The 23350-nt window shown below is 41.2% G+C and overlaps 1 protein-coding gene across 2 annotated transcripts in view; it reads left to right on the forward strand.

Moving 5' to 3' along the window:
- The first annotated feature begins 5127 nt into the window (after positions 1 to 5127).
- Positions 5128 to 23350, forward strand: part of UBE3C (ubiquitin protein ligase E3C) — a 173811-nt gene continuing 155588 nt past the window's right edge. For both annotated transcript variants that reach the window (XM_069084551.1, XM_069084554.1), the window contains exon 1: positions 5128 to 5281. In XM_069084551.1, the coding sequence (XP_068940652.1) occupies positions 5216 to 5281 (66 nt within the window). In that variant the 5' untranslated portion in view covers positions 5128 to 5215. The remainder of the gene's footprint in view (positions 5282 to 23350) is intronic.

Consider the following 23350-nt stretch of genomic DNA (forward strand, 5'->3'; position numbering starts at 1 on the left):
CCAGTTGTTTATTGACCTAGTAATGCTTACCAGATACCTGGTCAGACCCAGAGTTTGTACCTCCAACAATCCATATGTCTTATCTAAAAACAGACCCCATACTGATCAATTAGTTATTGTTTTCATGTTCCACTGACTGGTTACAGACACTTGAGGGGAGTGGGATATCTCTTTTTCTGTATTCAGAGAATTGCCCCTGTTCACTCTCCCCCTTCCAACTTGTAAAGTCCCTAATCTTTCCTCTAAAATTAGAAATCAGATTACCTAATGTATCCTGCTAAATTGTTTTACTTTAATTAACTAGTCTTATTTGATTGTTAAAGTCTGTCTCCCCTTGCATTTGGGGCCTAGTGCCAAAGCTGAGGAAAGCAACTGTTTCAAATTTGTTAGCAATTGATATGCATTATTTAATAAATGGATATGCTTGTAAGTTTGATCCTTTGTTTCCTCAATCACTTAATTTTTCACCTACTAAACTGGTCAAAAATCATCAGTGGATCACTCTGTCCTAGAGTCAGGAGAATCTGAGTTCAAATTTAACCCCAGGCACTTACTAGCTGTGTCCCCTTGGGCAGATCACCTAACACCATTTCCTCAGTTCTTCATCTGTAAAATAAGCTGGAGAAGGGAATGCCAAACCACTCTAATATCTTTGCCAAGAAAATCCCAAATGGGGTCACAGAAAGTGAGACAGACTGAAACGCCTCAACAACAGTAAACATCTTACTTTCCACAGTCCAGTTCTAACTTGCCTTAGAAATTACATATTACATTTCTTCACCAAATGTACATTCCAGTCAAACAGGACCATCTTCTGTCTCTTAGCATTCTCATAGGTTGTCTCTCATGCCTAGAATACATTCTCTTACTCTTTTCAGAATTAATTCTCTTCCTGGAAGGCTGTCAGTTGCTACTTCTAGGAGCAGAGTGTGATCAGTGGGCTTTTGCAACAAAATGAGCCCTATTATAAATCATTGAAGAGGAGGTTTATTTTGCTTTAACTCAAGGATATGCAACAAAGATATAGCAGTGCTTAGCTTCTGTAGGAAAGCTCCTTCTTACCATCCCTCTTCCCCCACTTCCTTTACATATGAAAATTGTCTGGTAGTTAGGCAGGAGGAACTTTTTATGCACCTGGTTGACCAGGAAGCTAAAGGGAGGTTGGAACCAATTGGTTCTCAGTGACATCTTTATTGCCTTTTCAGGAAAACTCTAGCCTAGGGGGTAGAACAAAGGGAGGAGGGGATTCTTAACTGTTTTTTTTTTTTTGTATCCTGGACTTCTTTGGCAATCAGGTGAAGCCTGTGGACTCCCTAATCAGAATTTTTAAAGAGTGGTAATTGAAGAAAATGCTAAGTTTCAGCTGGAGTCTGTTGAATATAAACATGCAATCCCCTCCCCTCATCCCAGGGATTTGTGAACCCCCCAGTTAAGAAAGTGTTCAACAGCATAATGAAAACAGCAGTGGCTGCTTTCTTTCGGTTTCTTTGTGACTGACTGGCACATAGTAGGTGCTTAATAAACATGTCCTTATAAAATGAACAGAAAAAAAAATGTTCTAGCTAATATTTGGCTTCCCATCTAGCATTAAAATTATTAGGACTGTCACACCTCTTTAGATTAAGCAGTACACTCCTCAGAGTTCAGATTTTTATTGCTTGTTCATTACTTTGTGGGGAACACAATTCAATTAACAAAGTTCTAGAGTTTAGGGCTAGAAGAAATCTTATAGAATATCTAGTCCAATTACCTCATATTAAAGTAATTTGTCCTAAGTCACACGGGTAATCCTATTCTGGATCACAGCTTTGTTAAAGTAGAGGGGTTCATATAGCTCAACTGAAACCGTGAGCTATACCATGTAGGCTTACCCAAGATGGACAGGTCATAGTGGAGAGTTTTGATAAAAGTTGATCCTCTGGAGAAGGAAATGGCAAACCACTCCAGTAATTTGCCAAGAAAACCTCATAAACAGCTATCACTAGAAGATGAGCCCCTCAGGTTGGAAGATGTCCAACACACTACTGAGGAAGAGTGGAACTAATGAAATGGCCGGGCCAAAGCTGAAAGGAAGCTTAGCTGCAGATGTGTCTAGTGATGAAAAGAAAGTCCGATGCAGCATAGGAACCTGGAATGTAACACCTATGACTTAAGGTGAGCTGAATATGGTCAAACAGAAGATGCAAAGATTAAACATCAACATCTTGGGTGTCAGTGAACTTAAATGGACGGGAATGAGTGGGTTTAATTCAGATAATCACTACATATCCCACTGTAGGCAAGACTTCCTTAGAAGAAATGGAGCAGTCCTAAGGATGAGGTATGGGCTCTGGGAGTCCCCATGAGTCCTCAGGGTACATGCTCTGGGAACCCCCCTTGAACTCTGATTAAATTGTCCCATTGGATGAGGCATTTGCATGAGGCAATAAGCCTTACATTATGGCTGAGCCCAAGCCTCCATTAGGAGACTTCCCACCCTTGAGCCTATCAAAATATCAATCCACCCTTGAACTGGCCTAGCCCACCATTGTCTGTAGTCAGCAGGTAGCCTCCAGCAACTTCCCACCCTTAATCACTCATTGACCTCATTAACTCCTTCTCTAGACCACCCCTAGATTCCTCCCACAACCTTTCTGTATATAAGACCCCATCTTGTCTCCATTTATATGACAGCGCCATAGAATTACCTAGCACAGACTTACTTTGTCCAAATAGGCGAACTTTTAATAAACTTTACTTTTCTTTGGCTGAGAGAAGACTTGAGTCAGATTCATTCAGCAGGACCTGGCCTGTTGGTATTTTGGGGTCTCCAGAGCAACCCTAACCCTCTTTATGGGTAACCTCTTCACTCATAGTCAATAAAAGGATGAGAAAAGCAATACTGGGATATAATCTCAAAAATGGCAGACCGTTATGTTTGAATCCAAGGCAAACCATTCAACATCACAGTAATACAAGTCTATGTCCAACCACTGATGTTGAAGAGGCCAAAGCTGATCAGTTCTATGAAGACCTACAACATCTTGTCACCAAAAACCCCATCACATTCATCATAGGGGACTGGAATGCTAGAGCAGGAAATCAAAAGATAACTGGAATAACCAGCAAGTTTGGCCTTGGAATACAGAATGAAGCTGGGGGGAGACCAATAGAGTTTTGTCAAGATAACTCATTGGTCATAGCAAACATTCTTTTTCAAAAACCCAAAGATGACTCTACACAGGACATTGATGAGGTGCTGGGTCTTCGAACCCCATTGAGCTCTCCTAGAATCTTCCCACATGGAGCATTTGCCTGAGGCCGTGGGCTATTCAATGTGGCTCTGCTCAAACCTTTGTTTCTGGCTTGGCCCTTCTTTGTCCAACAACTTCCCACCCTTAGTCACTCATTACTGGATGGAAGACCCTCCCCAAACTCCTCCTCTAGACCACCCCTAGATTCCTCACCCAACCTTTCTGTATATGAGACCCCATCTTGCCTCCATGAAAGAGGAAGGATGGAGAATGATCTAGCATATACTCACTCTATGTCAGATGATTCTGGCCCACTTGATAAGGAGGCTCCTTAAGAGTCTACCCAAAGAGCAAACCTTTAATAAAATTTGCTTTTCTTTGGCTGAGAGAAGACTTGAATCAAATTCATTCCGCAGGACCCGGAGTGTTGGTATTTTGGGTTCTCAAGCACCCCTAACCCTATAACTCATTAGACATCACTATATGATCAATATCAAAATCAGATTGATTGTATACTTTGCAGCCAAAGATGGAGAAACTTTATACACTCCCTGAGACAAGAGACTGGGGAACCTGCAGCTTCAAGTTCACATGGGGCCTTCTTGGTCCTCAGGTGCAGCCTTCTGACTGAGCCAGGTTTTGAAGAACAAATCCTTTTATTAAGGGGTTTGTTCTGTGAAGTTTGGTTTCAATCAAAGGGCTGCAGCTGAAGTCCTGGAGGGCCACGTGGGGCCTAGAGGCTGCAGATTTTCCACCCTGGGAATAGGCACTTCATAACTTGAATAGTCCAGGAGTTCTAAACCTCTTTGTCTCATGGTCCACTTTGGCAGTTTGGTGAAACTACTGACCTCATCTCAGAATGTTTTACAATTAATACAACATACATATTATTAATAATATATACATAATAATTTAATATAACTAATAAATAGCTGATAGTAACACATAAAATGATATTGAATCTACACATTATGTTTACATGTACATATGCACAGCATGGATAAGCACACGATATACATGCACACAAGACACCAGCATGCCTGTGCACACCCCTGCATGCATCACACATACACACATGTATACGCAATCTATATGTACACACACGGGTGCACGCATAGGCACACCCATATACAAACACATACACATGCAAGTCGGGGACCCCTGATCCAATCCCATAGATAATGTCTCCTAAGAGGCTTAAAACCGCACTAGGACTCTGGAGCCACTGTGTATTACACAGACCAGGGAAGAGAGGCCCACGACGGTGGATCCAAACGGGATCTCCCGAAGCCTGGGGAGTGCTGGCCTTGAGGACCCAGTTCCACGTTTCAGGAGCTCTGGCACGAGCCCACGGCCCAGATCGAGGCCGCAGCCCCTTACGTGCCCCGCGGGGGCGCGCACGCCTGGGCGCGCTCCCGCCGGATCGATTCCTCTGGCCTGCGCGGTGCGAGGATCGCCGTTGTCATCGATGGCGGAGGCGCGCTCGCTCGCCGGGCCGCGGGGCCGCGGACGGGAACTGCAGTCGGCGGCCATCTTTTTTCCCAAGCCGGCTGCTTCTTAGTGCGGGTCCAGGAGTCCACCTCCTCGGGTCTGGGTGCCCCGCGGCCTCGGTGGCGACCAGTAGTGGTGGCGGCAGCGGTGGCGGCGGGGGGCGAGGAGCCGCCCTCCGCCCGGGTCACCGTTACTACCCCCTAGCGCGCTCACCCCCCACCCCCCACTTCCTTCGGCCGCCCCCCAGCGGTCCCCGAGGGCAGAGAGAGGGGGGAGCCCCAGCTCCCCTTCCCAGCCTCCTCCCCGGGCCGCCGCCGCCCCTCCTCCAGTCTCCCCTCCGGCCTTGGGCAGGGCGAGCTGAGCTGGGGTCCCGTCCCCTCCCTGACCCTCCCCACGCCCCGCGGCCACACCTGCCCCTTCCCCCAACCCCACCCCCCAGACGGTGCTAAGGGTCTGCACCCACCTCCTCCTAGATGGGCTAAGCTGTAAAGATGTTTAGCTTTGAAGGGGAGTTCAAAACCAGGCCCAAGGTGTCCCTTGGAGGAGCAAGTAGGAAGGTAAGAGACCTGCCGCCCGGGATTCTCGCCACATCTCCCCTTCCCCCCTTCTCCCTCGTCCTCCTCCCCCAGGAGTGTGTAGCACCCCCACTCACCTCCGTCTGCCAGACCCGGGCCCGCGGGGTGCCCGGCTTGTGCCCGCTCTCCTTCCCCCGCCCCCATCGATGCCCTTCCCCTCGGAGACACCTGAGGCCCCACCCCGGAGGTGGGGGTCTGCGCGCTGACCTTTGGCCGGAGGGTCCGGCTGTCCCTCTGTCACCCCCCCCCCCCCAAGGATTGGGGCTTTCTCTTTGTTGTTAGTCATCGGAACCGCTCCTTCCACTGCCTCTTAAGTTTTCAATCAGATGGAAAAAACTTGTAGTCACTGGGAGGCCGGCTCACTTGCGTTTTGCTGTTTTTTGAGCGACAGTTTGAGTTCTTTTAAACAGGGCAGAGTGAAGTGATACGGTTGTATAAATCTTTGGGCTTCTTACCGGCGTTTTACTGTTTTAGAGTGATGTAGTGAACTCTTTTTAAAAAGAACAGTAAGAGAAATAATTTGGTGGTTGTTTTTTGTTTTTTAGCTTTTGGATTCTCTTTGGCCTTATAGGGGAAGGTCAAAACCAACCGAAAATAGTTCCACTTAGCAACATTGGCACTAAGAATGTCAATCAAGTAATGGTTTCTGTGTTGTCATCATGCATGAAGAGCAATATTCTTCAATTATACATTTAGGGAGGAAATAAAAAGGCTCTGGACCACTAGTATTTAAAATCGCATTTTGACAGCTTGAAGGAATACATCATTCTTACCTTAGAATCAAGGAGAATTTCTGTCCATTGCATTTCTCAGGCATCAAATATGCTCCGGATAGGGGGAGACTTTATTGTAGCATTTGCTGATGCATTGGTTTTCATTAAGCCACATTTTGGGAGTTTTTTGAGTCTCAAAGTTAAGAAATTTTAATATGCAAAAGAGGCAATTCGGAGAGCATATCTTTTTAGGAATAAACCTTAGGTATTTTTTTGCACTTTTGACGTCAAATTGTGATTGCTTTTAAAAATATCTTAAGAACAACAAACATCAAACTCAACTGTGCTCAACTGTGTGTAGAGTAGCAAACGGAGCTGGTAAGATACAAAGTTTAGATTGAGCTTGGTCCATTTCCTCACAAAACTTAATAGTCTAGTGGAGGATGCAACACAAACAACTGTTTGGTATTGAATTAAAGTTGCAAGACAAAGTGCAATGTAGAACTTCAGAAGTAATACTGTTAATTCTGAGGTGGGGATCAGGGAAGCCTTCATGATGGAACAGACATTTGTCTTGTTCTTTGAAGGATGCAACAAGTTAAGTTGGGAAGGTAAACTTTGCAGGGGTGGGGAACAACTTCAGCAAAGGCACAGAGCTAGGAAAGTACCTGCCAAGTTGGGGGGGGGGCAGGGGTGTGTCTGCAGAGAATGGTACAGTTTTGTTGAAATGTAGAATTCATGGGGTGGGGTAAATTAAGCAATCAATAAACATTTATCATGTCCCTACTGTGGGCCAGGTGTTAGAGGTACATCCCCACTCTTCTGGAAATAAAATTGAATAAATAAAACTCACCACTCTTGATCTTTGGCAACTAGGTGGTGCAGTGGATAGAATTCTGGGCCTGGAGTCAGGAAGACTCATTTTCCTTAGTTCGAATCTGGCCTCAGACACTTACTAGCTATGTGATCCTGAGGAAGTCACTTAATCCTGTTTGCCTTAGTTTCTTCATCTGCAAAATGAACTGGAGAAGGAAATGGCAAACCACTCCAGGATCTTTGCCAAGAAAATCCCAAATTGGGTCAAGAAGAGTTGGATGTGACTGAATAGCAGCAGCATTCTTGATCTTATATTCTTGAGGTAAGGGAAGGGGAAATAACATATTTGTGTATGCCTGTATTTATATACAAATACACACGTATGCACATACACTTACTAACTTTTGGACATTTTCAGCTGTCCGAAGCAGAACTCATTATCTTTTCCTCCAAACCCATTCCTCTTCCAAACTTATCCATTTCTGTGGAGGGCCATTTTCTCCAGCTAGGTGGCATGGGCTTAGAGTCAGGAAGACCCCTTCAAGTTCAACTTCAGATACTCACTTTCTCTCAACCCCCTATCCATTCTGTTGTCCAGGTCTGTCAGTATCACCTAAAACACCTTATTCTCTCCTGACTTTGGCATCATGCTACTGTAAGCCCTCATCACCTCATTCCTGCTGTAGCCTATGGGTGGGTCTACCCGCTTCTTCTCTCCCCACTCTAATCCCATTCACCATTCTGGCGATAAAGTGATTTTCCTAAAACCTGTGAATGTTAATGCCTCTCCCCTACTCCTTAAACTATCTGGGCCTTTTTGTCTCCTAGTGCAAATCCAAAGCTAGGGGTAGGGGGACCTTTCCAGTCTTCTTGCACTTTACTCCCCAGCCTCTTTGGCCTCCTGGCTGTACCTTGAAGAAAACATTCTATCTCTGGCCTTTAGGCATTTTCCACTGGCCTATGCCTGGGAGGCTTTCCCTTCTCTGATCCTACTACTGACCTCCCTGGCTTCCTTACCCAACCTCCTGGAAGCTTTCCCAATCCCCTCTTAATTCCAATGCTTTCCCTCTTTTAATTATTTCCTATTATCTTGTACATAGGTTGCTTTCTATGTATTTGTTGTCTCTCTCATTAGATTGTAAGCTCCTTGAAGGCAGGGACTTTTTTCTTTTTTTTGTATCCCCACTGCTCATAGTAGATGCTTAATAAGTGTTTATTTAATTACATAGTAGATGCTTAATAAGTGTTTATTTAATTATCAGCTGTGTAACCTTGGGCAAGTCATTTAAAACCCGTTTGTCTTAGTTTCCTCCATTGTAAAGTGGAAATTGTGGGGCAAGTATTTGTGAGAAATAAATGAGATAATATTGTAAAGACTTTAGTAGGCTAGGCACTATTATAAATGCTATTATTGTTATTATTATTCATCAAGGGTACCACTGTCCTTTCAGAAACTTTGGCATTGTCCTTTACTTACTGTCACCACTACCCATATTTAATCAGTTGACAGGCTTTGTGGTTTCTAACTCTACAACATCTCTCAAATTTGACCTGGTCCTTCTGTTTATACAGTTCTACCTTGGTTCATGCCTTTATCATCTTTTACCCAGACTTTTACAGTATTCTAATTGGTCTTCAGGCCTCAGATCTCCCTACTCCACTTAGCTTTTACACACCTACCAAATATATTCCTTAAGAACAGGTTTGGGCTCACCATAGTCTTTGCTCAGTAAACTGTAGTTGCTTGGCCTTCTAGGTCCTTAGGTTTGACCTTTTGACTGAGTCCCAAGTTTTACAGAACAAATCCTTTTATTAAGGGGATTTGTTTTGTGAATTTCAAATTTAGTTGAAGGGCTGCACTTGAGGTCCTAGAGGGCCACATGTGACCTCAAGGCCCAAGGTGTTCCCCACCCCTGCTTCCTCCATCACAGTCTGGCTCCAGCCTACCTTTTTAATCTTTTTATATATGACTCTCCTTTACAAACATTATAGTCAGTTAACATGGCTTTCTTGATGCTCCTCACGTGAGACTTTCACCTCCAAGGCTATCTATCCCATAGGCCATGACTCTATTTGATAGTTTCTTTAAAAACTGCTCATGTGACAACTACAAGAAGGCATTCCTGATTCCCCCAGGAAGTCCTGTGCATGTTGTTCATTCATTCAGTCATATCTGACCTGGGGATGCTGTCCACAGGGATTTATGGGGATTTTCTTGGCAAAGATACTGGAGTGGTTTGCCATTTCCTTCTCCAGTTTTATTCCGGCAGTGTTTAAGTGACTTGTCCAGGGTCACGAAGCTAATACATGTCTGAGGTCAGATCTGGTGTTTCTGACTCCAGGCCCAGTGCTCTATTCACTGTGCCACTTAGCTGTTCTAGCATGTCCTGTAGACATCTCAAATTCATGTCCACAACAAACTTTTTTCTCCTAAACCCTCCTTTGTTCCTAACTTGCTTTTCTGTTGAGGACCACTTATTCTTCCAGGTACTCAAGCTTGCAACTTCTGTCATCCATAACTCTTTACAGTTTTCACCCTCTCTATCTAATCAGTTGTCATACCATCAGCTTTTGCATCCACTCCCTTCTCTTCATTCATTCAGTGTCCACTGTAGCTCAGGTGCTTTATATAGCCTCTACCTTGACCAGGATCCTAATTGATTTCTACTGCTGATCTCTCTTCCAGTCCATCCTACCCACGAGTCAAAGTAATATTCCTTATATATAGGTCTAATCATGCCACTCTCACGCTTAATAAGCTCCAATGGCTTCCAGTTGCCAAATGGTCAAATACAAATTTCTCTGGTATTTTAAATATGTATATATTTTGTCTTTTTCTTCCAATTATATGTAAAAAGAATTTTTGACGTTAAAAAAAGTTTGAGTTCTAAATTCTCTCCCTCCCCCACCTTGAGAAGTCAAGCAATTTGATATAGATTATAGATGTGCAGTTGCACAAAACATTTCCATATTAACCATGTTGCAAAAGAAAACAAATCCCACCAAAAAGAAAATCAAGAAAAAGCTTAAAAAAAATTATGTTTTGTTTTTCATTCTGACTTCATCAGTTCTTTCTCTAGAAGCAGATAGCACTTTTCATAAGTCCTTTGGAATTGTCTTGGATCATTGTATTGCTGAGAATAGCCAAGTCATTCACAGCTGATCATTGGACAGTATTGCCATTCCTGTGTATAATGTTCTCCTACTTCTGCTCACTTCACTTTGCATCATCTCAGGTTTTTCTGAAACCATCATCTTTGTCTTTTTTTTTTTTTTTTGCCTTTTGGAGGGCAGTTGTGGTTAAGTAACTTGCCCAAGGTTACACAGCTAGTTTTTTTTTGTGTGGGTGTTAAGTGTCTGAGGCCGGAACTGAACTTGGGTCCTCCTGACTCTGGGGCCAGCACTTTACTCACTGTGCCACCTAGCCGCCCCTTCTTTGTCATTTCTTATAACACAATAGTATTCTATCACAATTATACACCACAGCTTGTTCAGCCATTCCCTGATTGATAGGCATCCCCTAAATTTCCAGTTCTTTTCCTCTACTAAAAGAGATGCTATTATATATATATATATATATATATATATATATATATATATGTACACACACACATGTACATATTTTACATATAGATCATTTTCTTTTTTAAAAATCTCTTTGGGATATATTCCTCATTTAGAGAATCCACCCCAAATGTTCGCATGAACTATTTGTGCCCTGCCTGTGATAGAGCATTCTGAGTTCCTGTTGATCTGATCAGCCACAGTTGGACACACTGTAACTTGACTCTACTATGGTGATGTCATTTTGGTCCACTTTGGGAAGAAAAGAGAACAACCAACCAACCATTGCTGAGTCAAAGGGTATGCACAGTTTTATAGCCCTTTGGACATAGTTCTACATTTCTGGGAATGGTTGGATCAGTTTATAACTCTACCAATTTTAGTATCCCAATTTTTTCACATCCCTTCCAACATTTGTCATTTTCCTTTTCTATAATATCAGTCAGTCTGATAGGTGTGAGGTGGTACCATAGAGTTTTAATTTGCATTTTTCTAATCAGTGATGATTTAGAACATTTTTTCATGTGACTGTAGATAGCTTCGATTACCCCCCTTCTGACAACTGCTTGTTCATATCTTTTGACCATTTATCTTGGGGAATGATGTGTATTATTGTAAATTTGACTTAGTTCTCTATATATTATAGAAATGGGGCTTTTATCAGAGAAACTTGCTATAAAAACCCCTCCCCCAATTTTTTGCCTTTTTTCTAATCTTAGTTGCATTGGTTTTGTTTGTGCAAAACTCTTTTAAAGTAACCTAATCAAAATCATCCATTTTACTTTTCTTAATGCTCCCTATCTCTTGTTTGGTCCCAGATTCTTACCTTATCCTTAGATCTGACAGGTAAAATATAGTCTGTGCTGCCCTGATTTGCTTATGATTATCACTTTTTATATCTAAATCATGTACCCATTTGACTTTATGTTGTACAGAGTGTGAGATGTTGGTCTGTACCTAGTTTCTGCCAAACTGCTTTCCATTTTCCTTAGCAATTTTTGTCAGATAATTAAGTTCTTGTCCTAGAAGCTTAGATCTGTTAAGTATTTAAATCTCTTGACACTCTAGCTTAGCTTTCCAGGCGTATTACCCATTACCCCTCTCCATACATTTCAGTGTCCTGTCAAACTAACTTCTTTGTCATTGTTAGATAACATTTTACCCCTCTTTTGGATGGGCTATCTATCCTGCCTGGAATGTGATCCTTCCTTTACCCTGCCTTGTAGAATCCCTAGCTTTCTTCAGGGCTCAACTATATATATATATATATAGTTGCAGTTCCTACTCTAAGCTTATCTTGATCCCTCACTAGTCACTCATCCCTTCATTACTATGCATTTACTTTGTATAGTTCACATTTATTTAATTATTTATTTACTTGTTCAAGTTGTTTTGCTCTATTAGAATATAAGAGACAGGGACTGTTTTCCTTTTGTCTTTGTATCTCCATTGTTTTTTTATCTTTGTATCCCCATTGTTTAACTGAATGCTCCACACAAAGTAGTTGCTTAATGAATACTTGTTGAATGAATTCGTATGAAGATAATTATTGAACAAACTGACAACTAGATTTGTGCTAGAAGGATTATTCTGACCATGGTATAAAGCATTGTTTGGAGAACTGCTAGACAATAATAATATTATTGATGAGTAGAAGCAATGAAGGTCTTTATAGTTTGCTAGTGAGTGACTTTTAATAGAGAGGAGGGGATGGGTACCAGATATGTTGCTGAAGAGGGATCAAAAGTAATTAGTCACAGATTTGGGACATAGTATAGTGAATAATAGAGTTAGAAAGAGCAATAGGTTTGGGGGATAAATGTCCTCTATTAAGTCAGAGCTAGGAGAGAGAAAGAGAGGGAGAGGGGGAGAGTGTGTCTGTGTGTCTACTTGGAAGTCATCTGCATAGAAGTGGTAAGCTAAGAAGTGGTCTTAGAAATGAAAAAGGATGGTAGAGAGCACTGGCCCTGGAGTCAGGAGGATCTGAGTTCAAATGAGGCCTAGACACTTAACACTTACTTGCTGTGTGACCTTGGGCAAGTCCCTTAACTCCAATTGCCCTGCTCTTCCCCCTCCAAAAAGCCAAAAAAAAAGAGAAAGAAACGAAAGAGGATGGTCAAAGACAGAACCCTAGGGAACACCTATATCTATATTAGGGGGAAAGGGAAAGAATAGGGAGCCAGTAAAGGAAATAGGGTAGAACTTATCAGGGAAGAATAGGATTTCTGGGAAATTGAAGGAACCGAGAATATTTGTTACTGGGGAATGGTCACTAGAGTTAAAAACTGCCTAGAAATCTGCTAGGATGGGGATTTTAGACCTGTCTTGCCATTGACTTAGGCAACTCACTTTATCCCCTGATCTTCCTTATTTATGAAGTGTACTTAATAATATACTGCCTATTTTTATAGAATTGTTTATGAAAACTTTATTACTGCATCAAAAATAAAATTGAGAGAAATTAGAAAATTTAATTTTTATTATGTAGATTTCTGGACACAAGAACACATTGTGTGTCTTTTAAAAATAATTTTCTTCTAGAGGATATCATTTGCCTTTTAAAGTTCCATGCACACAGTGCACCCTAAGTAATTATAAATTGATAGTCAAGTATCCTCATTTGTAAAAAGTAGTTGGTTGTGTTAGATGATTCTTAATGTTCCTTTTAGCTCCAAGATCCATGATATGATTGTTGTCCTTGGATAAGATGCTATTTGTGGTAAGGGTAAAATGTGCTAGAGATTATAATGGTGGCTAAAGCAAATGTATTGCCCTTTCCTTTTGTACCTTGTATTTGTAGCAGCAGAGTTCAGTAGAGAAGTGTGGAAAATAGCTTAGAATGGTAGAATTAGGTCTTGTACAATGGCCGTTCAATGAAGAAGATGCAGGGTGCTATGGGTATATGTGACTAAGTTTTCAAGGTTTTTAAAGTCAGCACAGTCTTCTTGGAAACATTTCAGTGTTAGCTATCTGCTTCTAGTTCAGACCTTTGTTCTAAAGTTAAGGAAACTGAGCCCCAATGAGATTTGAGTGTTCTAATACTTGTCATATTATTGTTTTGTTGTTTGTACTTCATTCTAGGAGAGGATCAGTGATCTCAGGAAGGTGATTGACTTGCAAGTGAATTGAAGTGATGCAGGGCTGTGCAAAGTTCTCAGCTATACTCATTCCTCCCAGGTCATCTGAGACCGGTGGCAAGACATAGGACAGGGAAATGGAGGTAAATTCAGGTACACTGGGAGACCTTGGCCTTTTTAAGCTAAGATCTTTGCCAGGTCTCAGTTTGCCTTAGGCAGCATCCATTCAGTGATTTAAGGGAAGGTAAGAAGTGAAGCAAAAGATAGCTTGTTTTGTCTACTCAGAAAAAAAAAATCAAAGGGAAGGGAAGACCCTCAGGGTTTCTGGCCAGAACCAAAACAGTTGCTATTTATATTCACTGTGACCCTCCAAACCCCAAAAAATGACCTTGTGAGGCTTGGGCTGCACCTGGTCAGCGAGTGAGAGCACAGTGATTTATTTGAGTTTAAAACTTTGTCAGATACCTCTATTTGAATCCCAATGGGCTTTATAAAAGCCTGGTTTTCCAGAGCTCTATTTCAAGAAATCATAAATGAAACTATTTGGAACAAAAGAGTTAGTTGTCCCAATTTTAAAAAAGTTAGAACTAGTAAATATACTGGCAGAGCTGAGATTAGAATCCATGTCTCCTGAATAATAGTATTTTTTTTTTTACTCTCCCATGTTGCCCTGGTATTTTTTGCTTTTTTGAACAGGCTTAGAACTGCTGAACCTCTGTTCTGAACTGTCTCTTTGACTCTAGATAACACAGCACTTTTGCACACCTTCCCTCCTTCCCGCAATAATTTTCTATTAAAAATCTCCAGGGAAAATGATATAAACTGTCTTTACAACCTTTGCCTATCTCTCAAATCTTATAATTAGAAAGTTCTCCATGACATCTAAGATTGGAGGTAGAAAATCCAGCTTATGGTCAAGGAAGATGAGTTTACTAATCCCAGTCAGATCTGGAAGACCTTGATGGAATTATCTGCCTTATAATGAAGGTTTTTGAGCTGGGAAAGAAAAGGTAATTTGGGTGATGTTTTAGAAACATAGTCTTGGCATTTGTGTGCTGGAGGAATAGAGGGGAGGTAATGGAAGCTGAGTCCATTCTGACCTCTGAAGGTAGAAATAACTGAATTTTTGTAGCACTTTTTTTGGTGGGGAGGTGTTTTTGGAAGGGGGAAGGCAGGGCAATTGGACTTAAGTGACTTGCCCCAGGTCACATAGCTAGTAAGTTTTAAGTGTCTGAGGCTTGATTTGAACTCAGGTTCTCCTGACTCCAGGGCTGGTGCTCTATTCACTGTTCCACCTAGCTGCCCTTCTGTAGCACGTTTTTGCATTGCCTTATGCTTTTATTTCTTTTGTCCCTTGACTCCCAATGAGTGAATTGTGAAATTGGTAATTGAGATTGTGAGGTTAACTTTTAATATGTTAAGCATTTATTCAGTGCCAGCTGTGTGCCATGCCTTGTGCTAATAGTGATGGTGATAGGCAAAAACAGCCCTTGCCTTCAAGGGGTTGTTGTAATTTTCTTCTGCTCTCTTGCTGTGTGTACATACACACACAGTAGATGGAAGGTAATCTGAAAGTCGGCGAATTAGTTGCTGGATGAATAGACTTCCTCTTTGAGGAGAGTCTTAAAGAAATCCAGGGGAAAAAAGGCCAATATCTCCCACATCTGGGGTCATCTTGAGTTGTCCTGATTTATATCTCACCATTAGACCCAGATGGCTCTGGAGGAGAAAGTGAGGTTGGTGATTTTGCACAGCCCTCCCTCACTTAAATCCAGTTCACTTGCAAGCCATGGTATCACTTTCTTGATACCATAGTTGTCTTGGAGATTGAAGGACAAACAACAACAAAAAAGGAATCCAGGGAAACCAATACAGGCAGGGGTAAGAGGGAAGAGCACCTCTGGAATAGGGGACAGGCAATGCCGAATCACAAAGTTCTGAAATTAAATAATTCTGTTTAAGGAACAGCAAATAGGTCAGTGTAGCTAAATAGTAGAGTGTGCAGCAGGGAGTAAAATGTAAGAAGACTGGAAAGGTAAGAAGGTACTTGGTTATAAAGAATTTTAAGTGGGCAAGAGAAGAGTTTATATTCTTTCTCTAGCGAGTAAAGAGTCATTAGAACTCACTGAGCAAGGATGTGTGAAATGGTTAGACTTATGCTCTAGAAAAGTCACCTTGGCAACCAAGTAGAAGATGTATTGGAGTAGGGAAAGATTTGAGTCAGACCAGTGAGAAAGCCATTTTAATAGTACAGGACAAAGGTGATAAGGAGTAGTTAACAGGCAATTATTAATTACCTACTATGTGTCAGGTACTGTGGTACACACTGGGGATACAAAAAAAGGAAAAAGACAGTCCTTGTTCTCAGGAGCACATAGTTACTGGAAATAACAAACTGTATACAAGCAAAACATATATAATAAATTGGCAATAATTAACAGAGAGCAAGGACTAGTATTAAGGGGAAAGGCTTCTTGTAGAAGGTGTGAGTTTAGGGACTTGAAGATAGTAAAAGAAACAAGGAAGCAGAGAGATGAGGAAGTCTTCAATTCTAGGCCTGGGGACAACTGTTATAAATGAAGTGGAGAGATGGAGTATCTTGTTTGAGGAACAATAAAAAGGCCAGTGTCACTGAATCAGAGAGTAACCATGTGGGGGAGAATGAGGTGTAAGAAGACTGAAAAGGTAGGAGGGTGCCAAGTTATGAAGGACTTTGTATGCCAGACAGGATTCTATATATATCCTGGAGGTAACAGGGATTTTATTGAGTAGGGGGATTGTTATTTTAGGAAGACCTTTACTTTAGGTCTGACAGCTGAGAGTGAAGAATGGACTGGAGTGGGGAGACTCTAGTGGTAGAGACACAGATCAGCAAGCTATTGAAATAATTCAGGCAGGAGGTGATAAGGGTCTTACTGGGTGGTGGCAATATCAGGAGAGGAGGAGAGGTATTACAAAGGTAAAATGGACAGATTTGAGAGGTAGAGCCACGATGGCAGAGTAAAAGCAGGGATTTGATTGAGCCCACCCCCAAACCATTCCAAATACCTTTAAAAATGACTCTAAACAAATTATAGAGCTGCAGAACCACAAAATGACAAAGTGAAACACACCTCCAACCTGGAAGACCGACAGGAAGAATATATGACACCGGACTGGGAGCAGAGCACAGTCTGGCATGGGTGGAGCAGAGCATAGTGTGGAGTGGGCTTCACTGGGAACAAGCCTTAGGGGACTAAATCGCTGGCAGCTGTGGTGATTTCCAGATTTCTCACCCACAAATGTCAAGAACAGTGTGAAAGGTCAGTAGGGGAAATCTGTGGGACCTGGGTGAAAGAGGAGCTTCCTGGGGCAGTGGTGCTGATAGAGATTGTGGAAGCAGCAGCTTCAGGTGCTTCAGGAGTTCTGGGGCCACAGATGGTGGATGCAGTGGCTTAAGATACTGGGACAGTACACCCATACCCACACTCACCGCCACTGGAAGCAGAGTCCTTTCTTGACAGGGAGTTAGAAAATCAAGTATTTTGACTGGGAAGATGAATAAACAGCATTAAAAAAATTAGACTATACAATCTTACTTTGGTGACAAAGAAGATCCAAACAGACAACCAGAAGAAGACAGCAAAATCAAAGCTCCTACATCAAAAGCCTCCAAGAAGGCTAGGTGGCGCAGTGGGGTGGCTAGGTGGCACAGCGAATAGAGCATCTACCCTGGAGTCAGGAGGACCTGAGTTCAAATCCAGCCTCAAGACACTTAATATTTACTAGCTATGTGACCTTGGGCAAGTCACTTAACCCCAACTGCCCAGCCTTTCCCCCCTCCAAAAAAAAAAAGCCTCCAAGAAAACTATGAATGGGTCACAGGCCATGGAAGAGCTCAAAAAGGATTTTGAAAATCAAGTAAGAGAAGTGGAAGAAAAATTGACAAGAGAAATGAGAGTGATACAAGAAAATCATGAAAATGAGTCAATAGCTTGGTAAAGGAGACCCCCAAATACTGAAGAAAATAGTACCTTAAAAAATAGATTAACCCAAATGGCAAAAGAGGTCCAAAAAGACAATGAGGAGAATTCCTTTTAAAAAAAAAAAGCAGAATTGGCCAAATGGAAAAGGAGGTCCAAAAGCTCACTGAAAAAAAAATTCCTTCAAAATTAGAATGTAGCAAATGGAAGCTAATGATTTTATGAGAAAGCAGGAAATTATAAAACAGAACCAAAAGAATAAAAAATAGAAGACAATGTGAAATATCTCAATGGAAAAATTATTGACCTGGAAAATAGATCTGGGAGAGATAATTTAAAAATTATTGGACTACCTGAAAGTCATGATCAAAAAAAGAACATGGACATCATCTTTCAAGAAATTATCAAGGAAAATTACCTCGATATTCTAGAACCAAAGGGTAAAATAGAAATGGAAAGAATTCACTGATCACCTCTTTTTTATTCTTTTTGGAGGGGGGAAGGCAGGGCAGTTGGGGTTAAGTGACTTGCCCAAGGTCACAAAGCTAATAAGTGTTAAGTGTCTGAGGCTGGATTTGAATTCAGGTTCTCCTGACTCCAGGGCTGGTGCTCTATTCACTGTGCCACCTAGCTGACCAACACTGATCACCTCTTGAAAGAGATCCCAAAAGGAAAACTCCTAGGAATATTGTAGCCAAATTCCAGAGTTCCCAGGTCAAGGAAAAAATATTACAAGCATTACAAAATATTACAAGAAAGAAACACTTTGAGTACAGTTAGGATAACACAAGACGTAGCAGCTTCTACATTAAGGGATCAAAGGGCTTGGAATATGATATTCCAGAGAACAGAGGAGCTAAGATTAAAACCAAGAATCACCTGCCCATCAAAACTGAGTATAATACTTCAGGGGACAAAATGGATATTCAATGAAATAAAGGATTTCCAATCATACTTGTTGAAAAGACCAGAACTGAATAGAAAATTTGACTTTCAAATACAAGACTCAAGAGAAGCATGAAAAGTAAACAGGAAAGAGAAATCATAAGGGACTTATAAAAGTTGAACTGTTTACATTCCTACTTGGAAAGATGATATTTGTAACTTGTGAGACCTATCTCAGTATTAGGTTAGTTAGAGGAAATAGATAGGTAGATAGATGATGGCCCAGGGTGAGTTGACTATGAAGGGTTGATATCTAAAAAATAAAATTAAGGAACGAGAGAGGAATATATTGGGAGATGGAGAAAGGGAGAGATAGAAATGGGGTAAATTATCTCATATAAAAGAGGCAAGAGAAAGCTGTTATGGGGAGGCTAGGTAACAAGTGAATAGAGCACCAGCCCTGGAGTCAGGAGGACCTGGGTTCAAATGTGGCCTTAGACACTTAACATTTACTAGCTGTGTGACCTTGGGCAAATCACTTAATCCCAATTGCCCTGCTTTCTCCTTCAAAAAAAAGCCTCCCCTCATAAAAGCTGTTACAATGGAGAGAAGGGGGGAGGTGAGAAGGAATGAGTGAACCTTACTCTTCATCTCTCATCAGATTTGGCTTAAGAGGGAATAACACACACTCAATTGGGTATCTTACCCTACAGGAAAGTAAGGGGGGAAGGAGATAAAGAGGGGGGAAATGATAGAAGGGAGGGCAGATTGGGGGAGGGATAGTCAGAAGCAAAAACTTTTGTAAAGGGACAGGGTCAAAGAAGAAAATGGAATAAGTGGAGAGTGGGATAGGATGGAGGGAACTATAGTTAATCTTTCACAACATGACTATTATGGAAGTGTTTTATATAGCTACACATGTATAACCTATATTGAATTTCTTGTCATTGCAATGAGGGTGGGTGGGGAGGGAAGAAGAGAGAATTTGTAAGTTTTTAAAACAAGTGTAAAAAAAATGTTTTTATATGCAATTGGGAAATAAAATATACAGGCAATGGGGTAGAGAAATCTATCTTGCCCCTACAGGAGGACAAAGGGTATGTGTGTGATAAAAGGGAGGGCAGACTGGGGCAAGGGGTAATCAGAATGCATGCCATTTTAGGGTAGGGGGACAGAAGAGATGGGGAGAAAATTTGGAACTCAAAATCTTGTGGAAATGAATGTTGAAAACTAAAAAGAAATTAATTAAGAGAAAACAACAGATCTTACTACATATTAGATATTTGCAGTAAGAGAGAGTCAATTGATGATGATCCTTAGGTTTCTAGCCTGGAAGAGTGGTATCTACCCTCAACAGTAATTGTGAAATTAAGAAAAAGGAAAGGCTTGGGGGCGAGACAAGGATTGGGGGTTTGGAGAATAATATGTGTGTTAAGATAATGAATTCAGTTCAGATCCATAGACATCGAGTTCAAGATGTTCAATAAGCAGTTGGAGATATGAAACTGGCAGAGATATGAGATTAGCAGAGCTTAAGTCTGTATATTTAGGTTTGAGAGTTATCACATTAGAAATGATAATTGAACCATGGGAGTTGATAAGATTGCCAAAGGAAATAGTATAAATGAAGAGGGCCCAGGACAGAGCCCTGTGGGACACCCCCACTCTTAGTGGATTTAACCTGGATGAAGAGCCAACAAAGGAGACTGAGAAAAATTGGTCATGTAGGTAGGAGACGAACCAGGAGAGAGAATTGTCCAGAAAACCTATAGATGTTTTATATTTGATATATGTTTCAGCCTATTTCCTTACTTCAGAGTCAGTTTCAGGGCCAGGCTCTGCCTACTTCTTGAGGGAATATTTGGGTTGGTCCTGTAGTTGTCTGCTTGGGGTATTGCTATTCTAAAATCCCAGGGACAGCTCAGTCTGGGGACCTGAAGGTTCTCAGTCCTCCTAAATTGATCTGATGGAGGACAAAGTCTGATCACTGTTCCCTTGCTCTGGGTTCAAGTTCCTGACTTGGGTTTGGATCTGAGTAATTAGTAGATTTTCTCCTGTACTAAGCCACTGTCAGTTAACTGGAAGGCTCTGCTGTTTCCAAGAGACAAACTGTAGTAGGCTTCCTTATGGTGTGAGATTTCTGTCCTTGTTCCTCTTGTAGGTTTCAGGCTTGACTGGAGGAAGGAAGACTTTACTCCTGGAGTCTTACTTAGCCACAAAGCTGCTGCTTATTCCTGAACTTTGTCCTCTCTCAGAAAACAGTTTATGTCTCTTAACTGCTCTTCACCTTGGAATATCATCCCTAGACACAAGTCTCCATCAGTCTGTGACTTGGAGCTGGGTACTGAGCAACAAATGTGCCAGATGGCATCTGTTCCTGCCTAGTATACAAGTTTAAGCCCCTCTTTGGTACATTTAGGATCTCTTCTTCCTTTGGTACATAGCCTTTTCCTGCATCAGAATGCTCTTTCCATTGAGTTCCAGGCTAGACCTTGTCCCTAGACTTCTGTTTGTCTTCTTATGTTGACTTGGGTTGGAAATACAACTAACTGTAATTTTTTTTCTTGGATTTCCTGTTCAGGATTTGTTCTGGTGTGTTTTCTAAATCTGTATGGAGGAATTTTTTTTTGAGGGATAGCTCACTGTTTTTCTTCCTGCTATTCCACCATCTTGGCTTCATCCCCAATCCCTTTCTGAGAGAGTTCTCTGAACCATCCCAGAGAAAAGGAAGCCTCTCAGTTGAGGGGGACTTGAACTGCTTTTTCAGAGAGTCCTCCGAAGGACAAAGGTCCTGGAGGGCCAACTGATTATTCATTGAGGGGAGGAATAAGTAAGGGCTAGAGGATGTCATCTAGACCTCTGTTAAAAAGCTGCCCATTCTTATTGAGTAAGTACAGAGACTGGTTCCATAAAACTTCAGCCTAGAATGTTTTCTAGGATGACATTGATTTGATGTAGACATGACTTCTTGGGAAGTAGAGCACCCTACTTGGGCAGCCAGGGATGTTGGTCATTGAACTGATCAGACATCTTAAGTATTCTAAAGTTATTTGCCTTCACAGTGTTTTTGCTATTATATAAATTATTCTCTTGATCCTACTTATATAAATCTTCATCAGTTTATACAAGTCTTACCAGGTTTCTTTGAAACCAACACTTTCATCATTTCTTGGGGCATACTTGCATTTCCTCCCCATTTTATTTTTCAATTAAGCATTTATTTTCTCAGTCTCCCATGTCCCCAGTCTCTTAGCACCTCAATTTAAAAGAAAAACAAAACCCCTATCATGCATATGCATGATCAGACAACAAATGCCCACATTGGCCATATCAAAAAATTATGTTATGATTCTGAATATTGAATCCATCAGCCCTTGGAATAATGGTTGGGCACTGAATTCCTCAAAGTTCTTAAGTCTTTCAAAATTGTCTTTATAGTGATGGTATAAATTGTTCTAGTTTTATTTACTTTTCTCTGCATCAGATCATACAAGTCTCCCAGTTTTCTTTGAACCTATCCGTTCTTTTGCTTTCACATACCATCATGTGTTCATCTATTTCCCAATTGATGGGTACTCCCCGAGTCTTTCTAGTTCTTTCTTTGCATGTGGATATCTCTTTCCATCATGAGTTTTTTGGAGTTATCTTATAACCTTGCATTGCTGAGAGGAGCCCAGTCTATCAAAGTTAGTCGTCACACATAAACGTTGTGTCTGAAATTGTGTAAAAATTTCTCCTGGTTCTGCTCTTCTCACTCAACATCAGTTTATATAAGTCTCTCCAGGTTATTATGAAATCTGTCCTTTAACCATTATTGAAATGGAGAATGACTCATATTACAAAGTTCTTTCTATATTTGAGATATGAGACCTTTATCTGAGAAACTGTCTATAAATTTTTTTTCCCTAATTTTTTCTTTTCTTTCTGCTCTTGGCTACATTTGTTTTATTTATACAAACCATTTTTAATCTAATGTAGTTGAAATTATCCATTTTACATTTCAGTTTGCTGTCTATCTCTTGTTTATTCATAAATTGTTTGCTTATTTATAAGTCTGATAACTAATATGTTCCATGTTCTTTAAATTTTCTTGTAATCGCTCTTTATATCTAAGTCACGTATCCATTTTGACCATATCTTGGTAAGTGGTATAAGATACTGGTCTATGCCCAGTTCTTGCTCTCTTTTTTTTGTTTTGTTCTGTTTCCTCTTTCTCATTGTTCACCTGTAATGGGAATGTAAATTTTTAAGATCTTCCCTGCCCCTAGGCTAAAGTGCACCTGGAGCCTGGGGTGGGAGGCTTGTTTTTCAGTAGATACTTCTTGATTGGCCAGTGGGTCCAAAAGGTTGTTACATTGTCTGAGCCAGGAGAAGGCTGTATAAGCCCTATACTCTTTGATACATAGTGTTCTAAGACTGGTCTTTTAGTATCACTGCTTCTAGGTCTTGTGTGATTCTAACTTTGTTTTGGGGCTCACTTTGAGAAGTGTCCTGTGATTTCATCTGGATTCTGGGAAGCCGTTGTTGAGAGCCCCCCTCGGCTTTGAAAAAGTTCTTATCCTAAAATATCCCCTCCAAGAATACCTCTCTTATCCTCCCGTTCCCATCCATCTGAACACCCTTCTATATGCCCCTTTAAAAGCTTATTCCTTCACCCACCCTTCTAGAGATCCCTCATCCTCTCCCTACTCCCTGTCCCCTTAGCATATTATTTCTTTATGCATTTAGAAAACTTGTTCGTTTTTTGAGGGTGGAAGGCAAAGCAATTGGGGTTAAATGACTTGCCCAAGGTCACACAGTGTCTGAGGCTGGATTTGAACTCAGGTCCTCCTGACTACAGGACTGGTACTTTATTTATGCATCACCTAGCTGCCCCTAGAAGACTTTTTTACTCTTCTATGTATGTATGTGTTGTTCCCTGATGAAAGTAGATTTCCAGAACTAACAGGCCTCCTTCATCTAATTCTTCTGTATGGGTTCTTTCTCTTGCACTTCATTTGTATAATATAATTATTCTTTTTAGCTGTTTTTTTT

This window comes from Petaurus breviceps, unplaced genomic scaffold (genome assembly GCF_028583685.1).
Source record: "Petaurus breviceps papuanus isolate PSGF00001 unplaced genomic scaffold, PetGlider_PUasm1.0 115, whole genome shotgun sequence".
NCBI classification, from domain to species: Eukaryota; Metazoa; Chordata; class Mammalia; order Diprotodontia; family Petauridae; genus Petaurus; species Petaurus breviceps.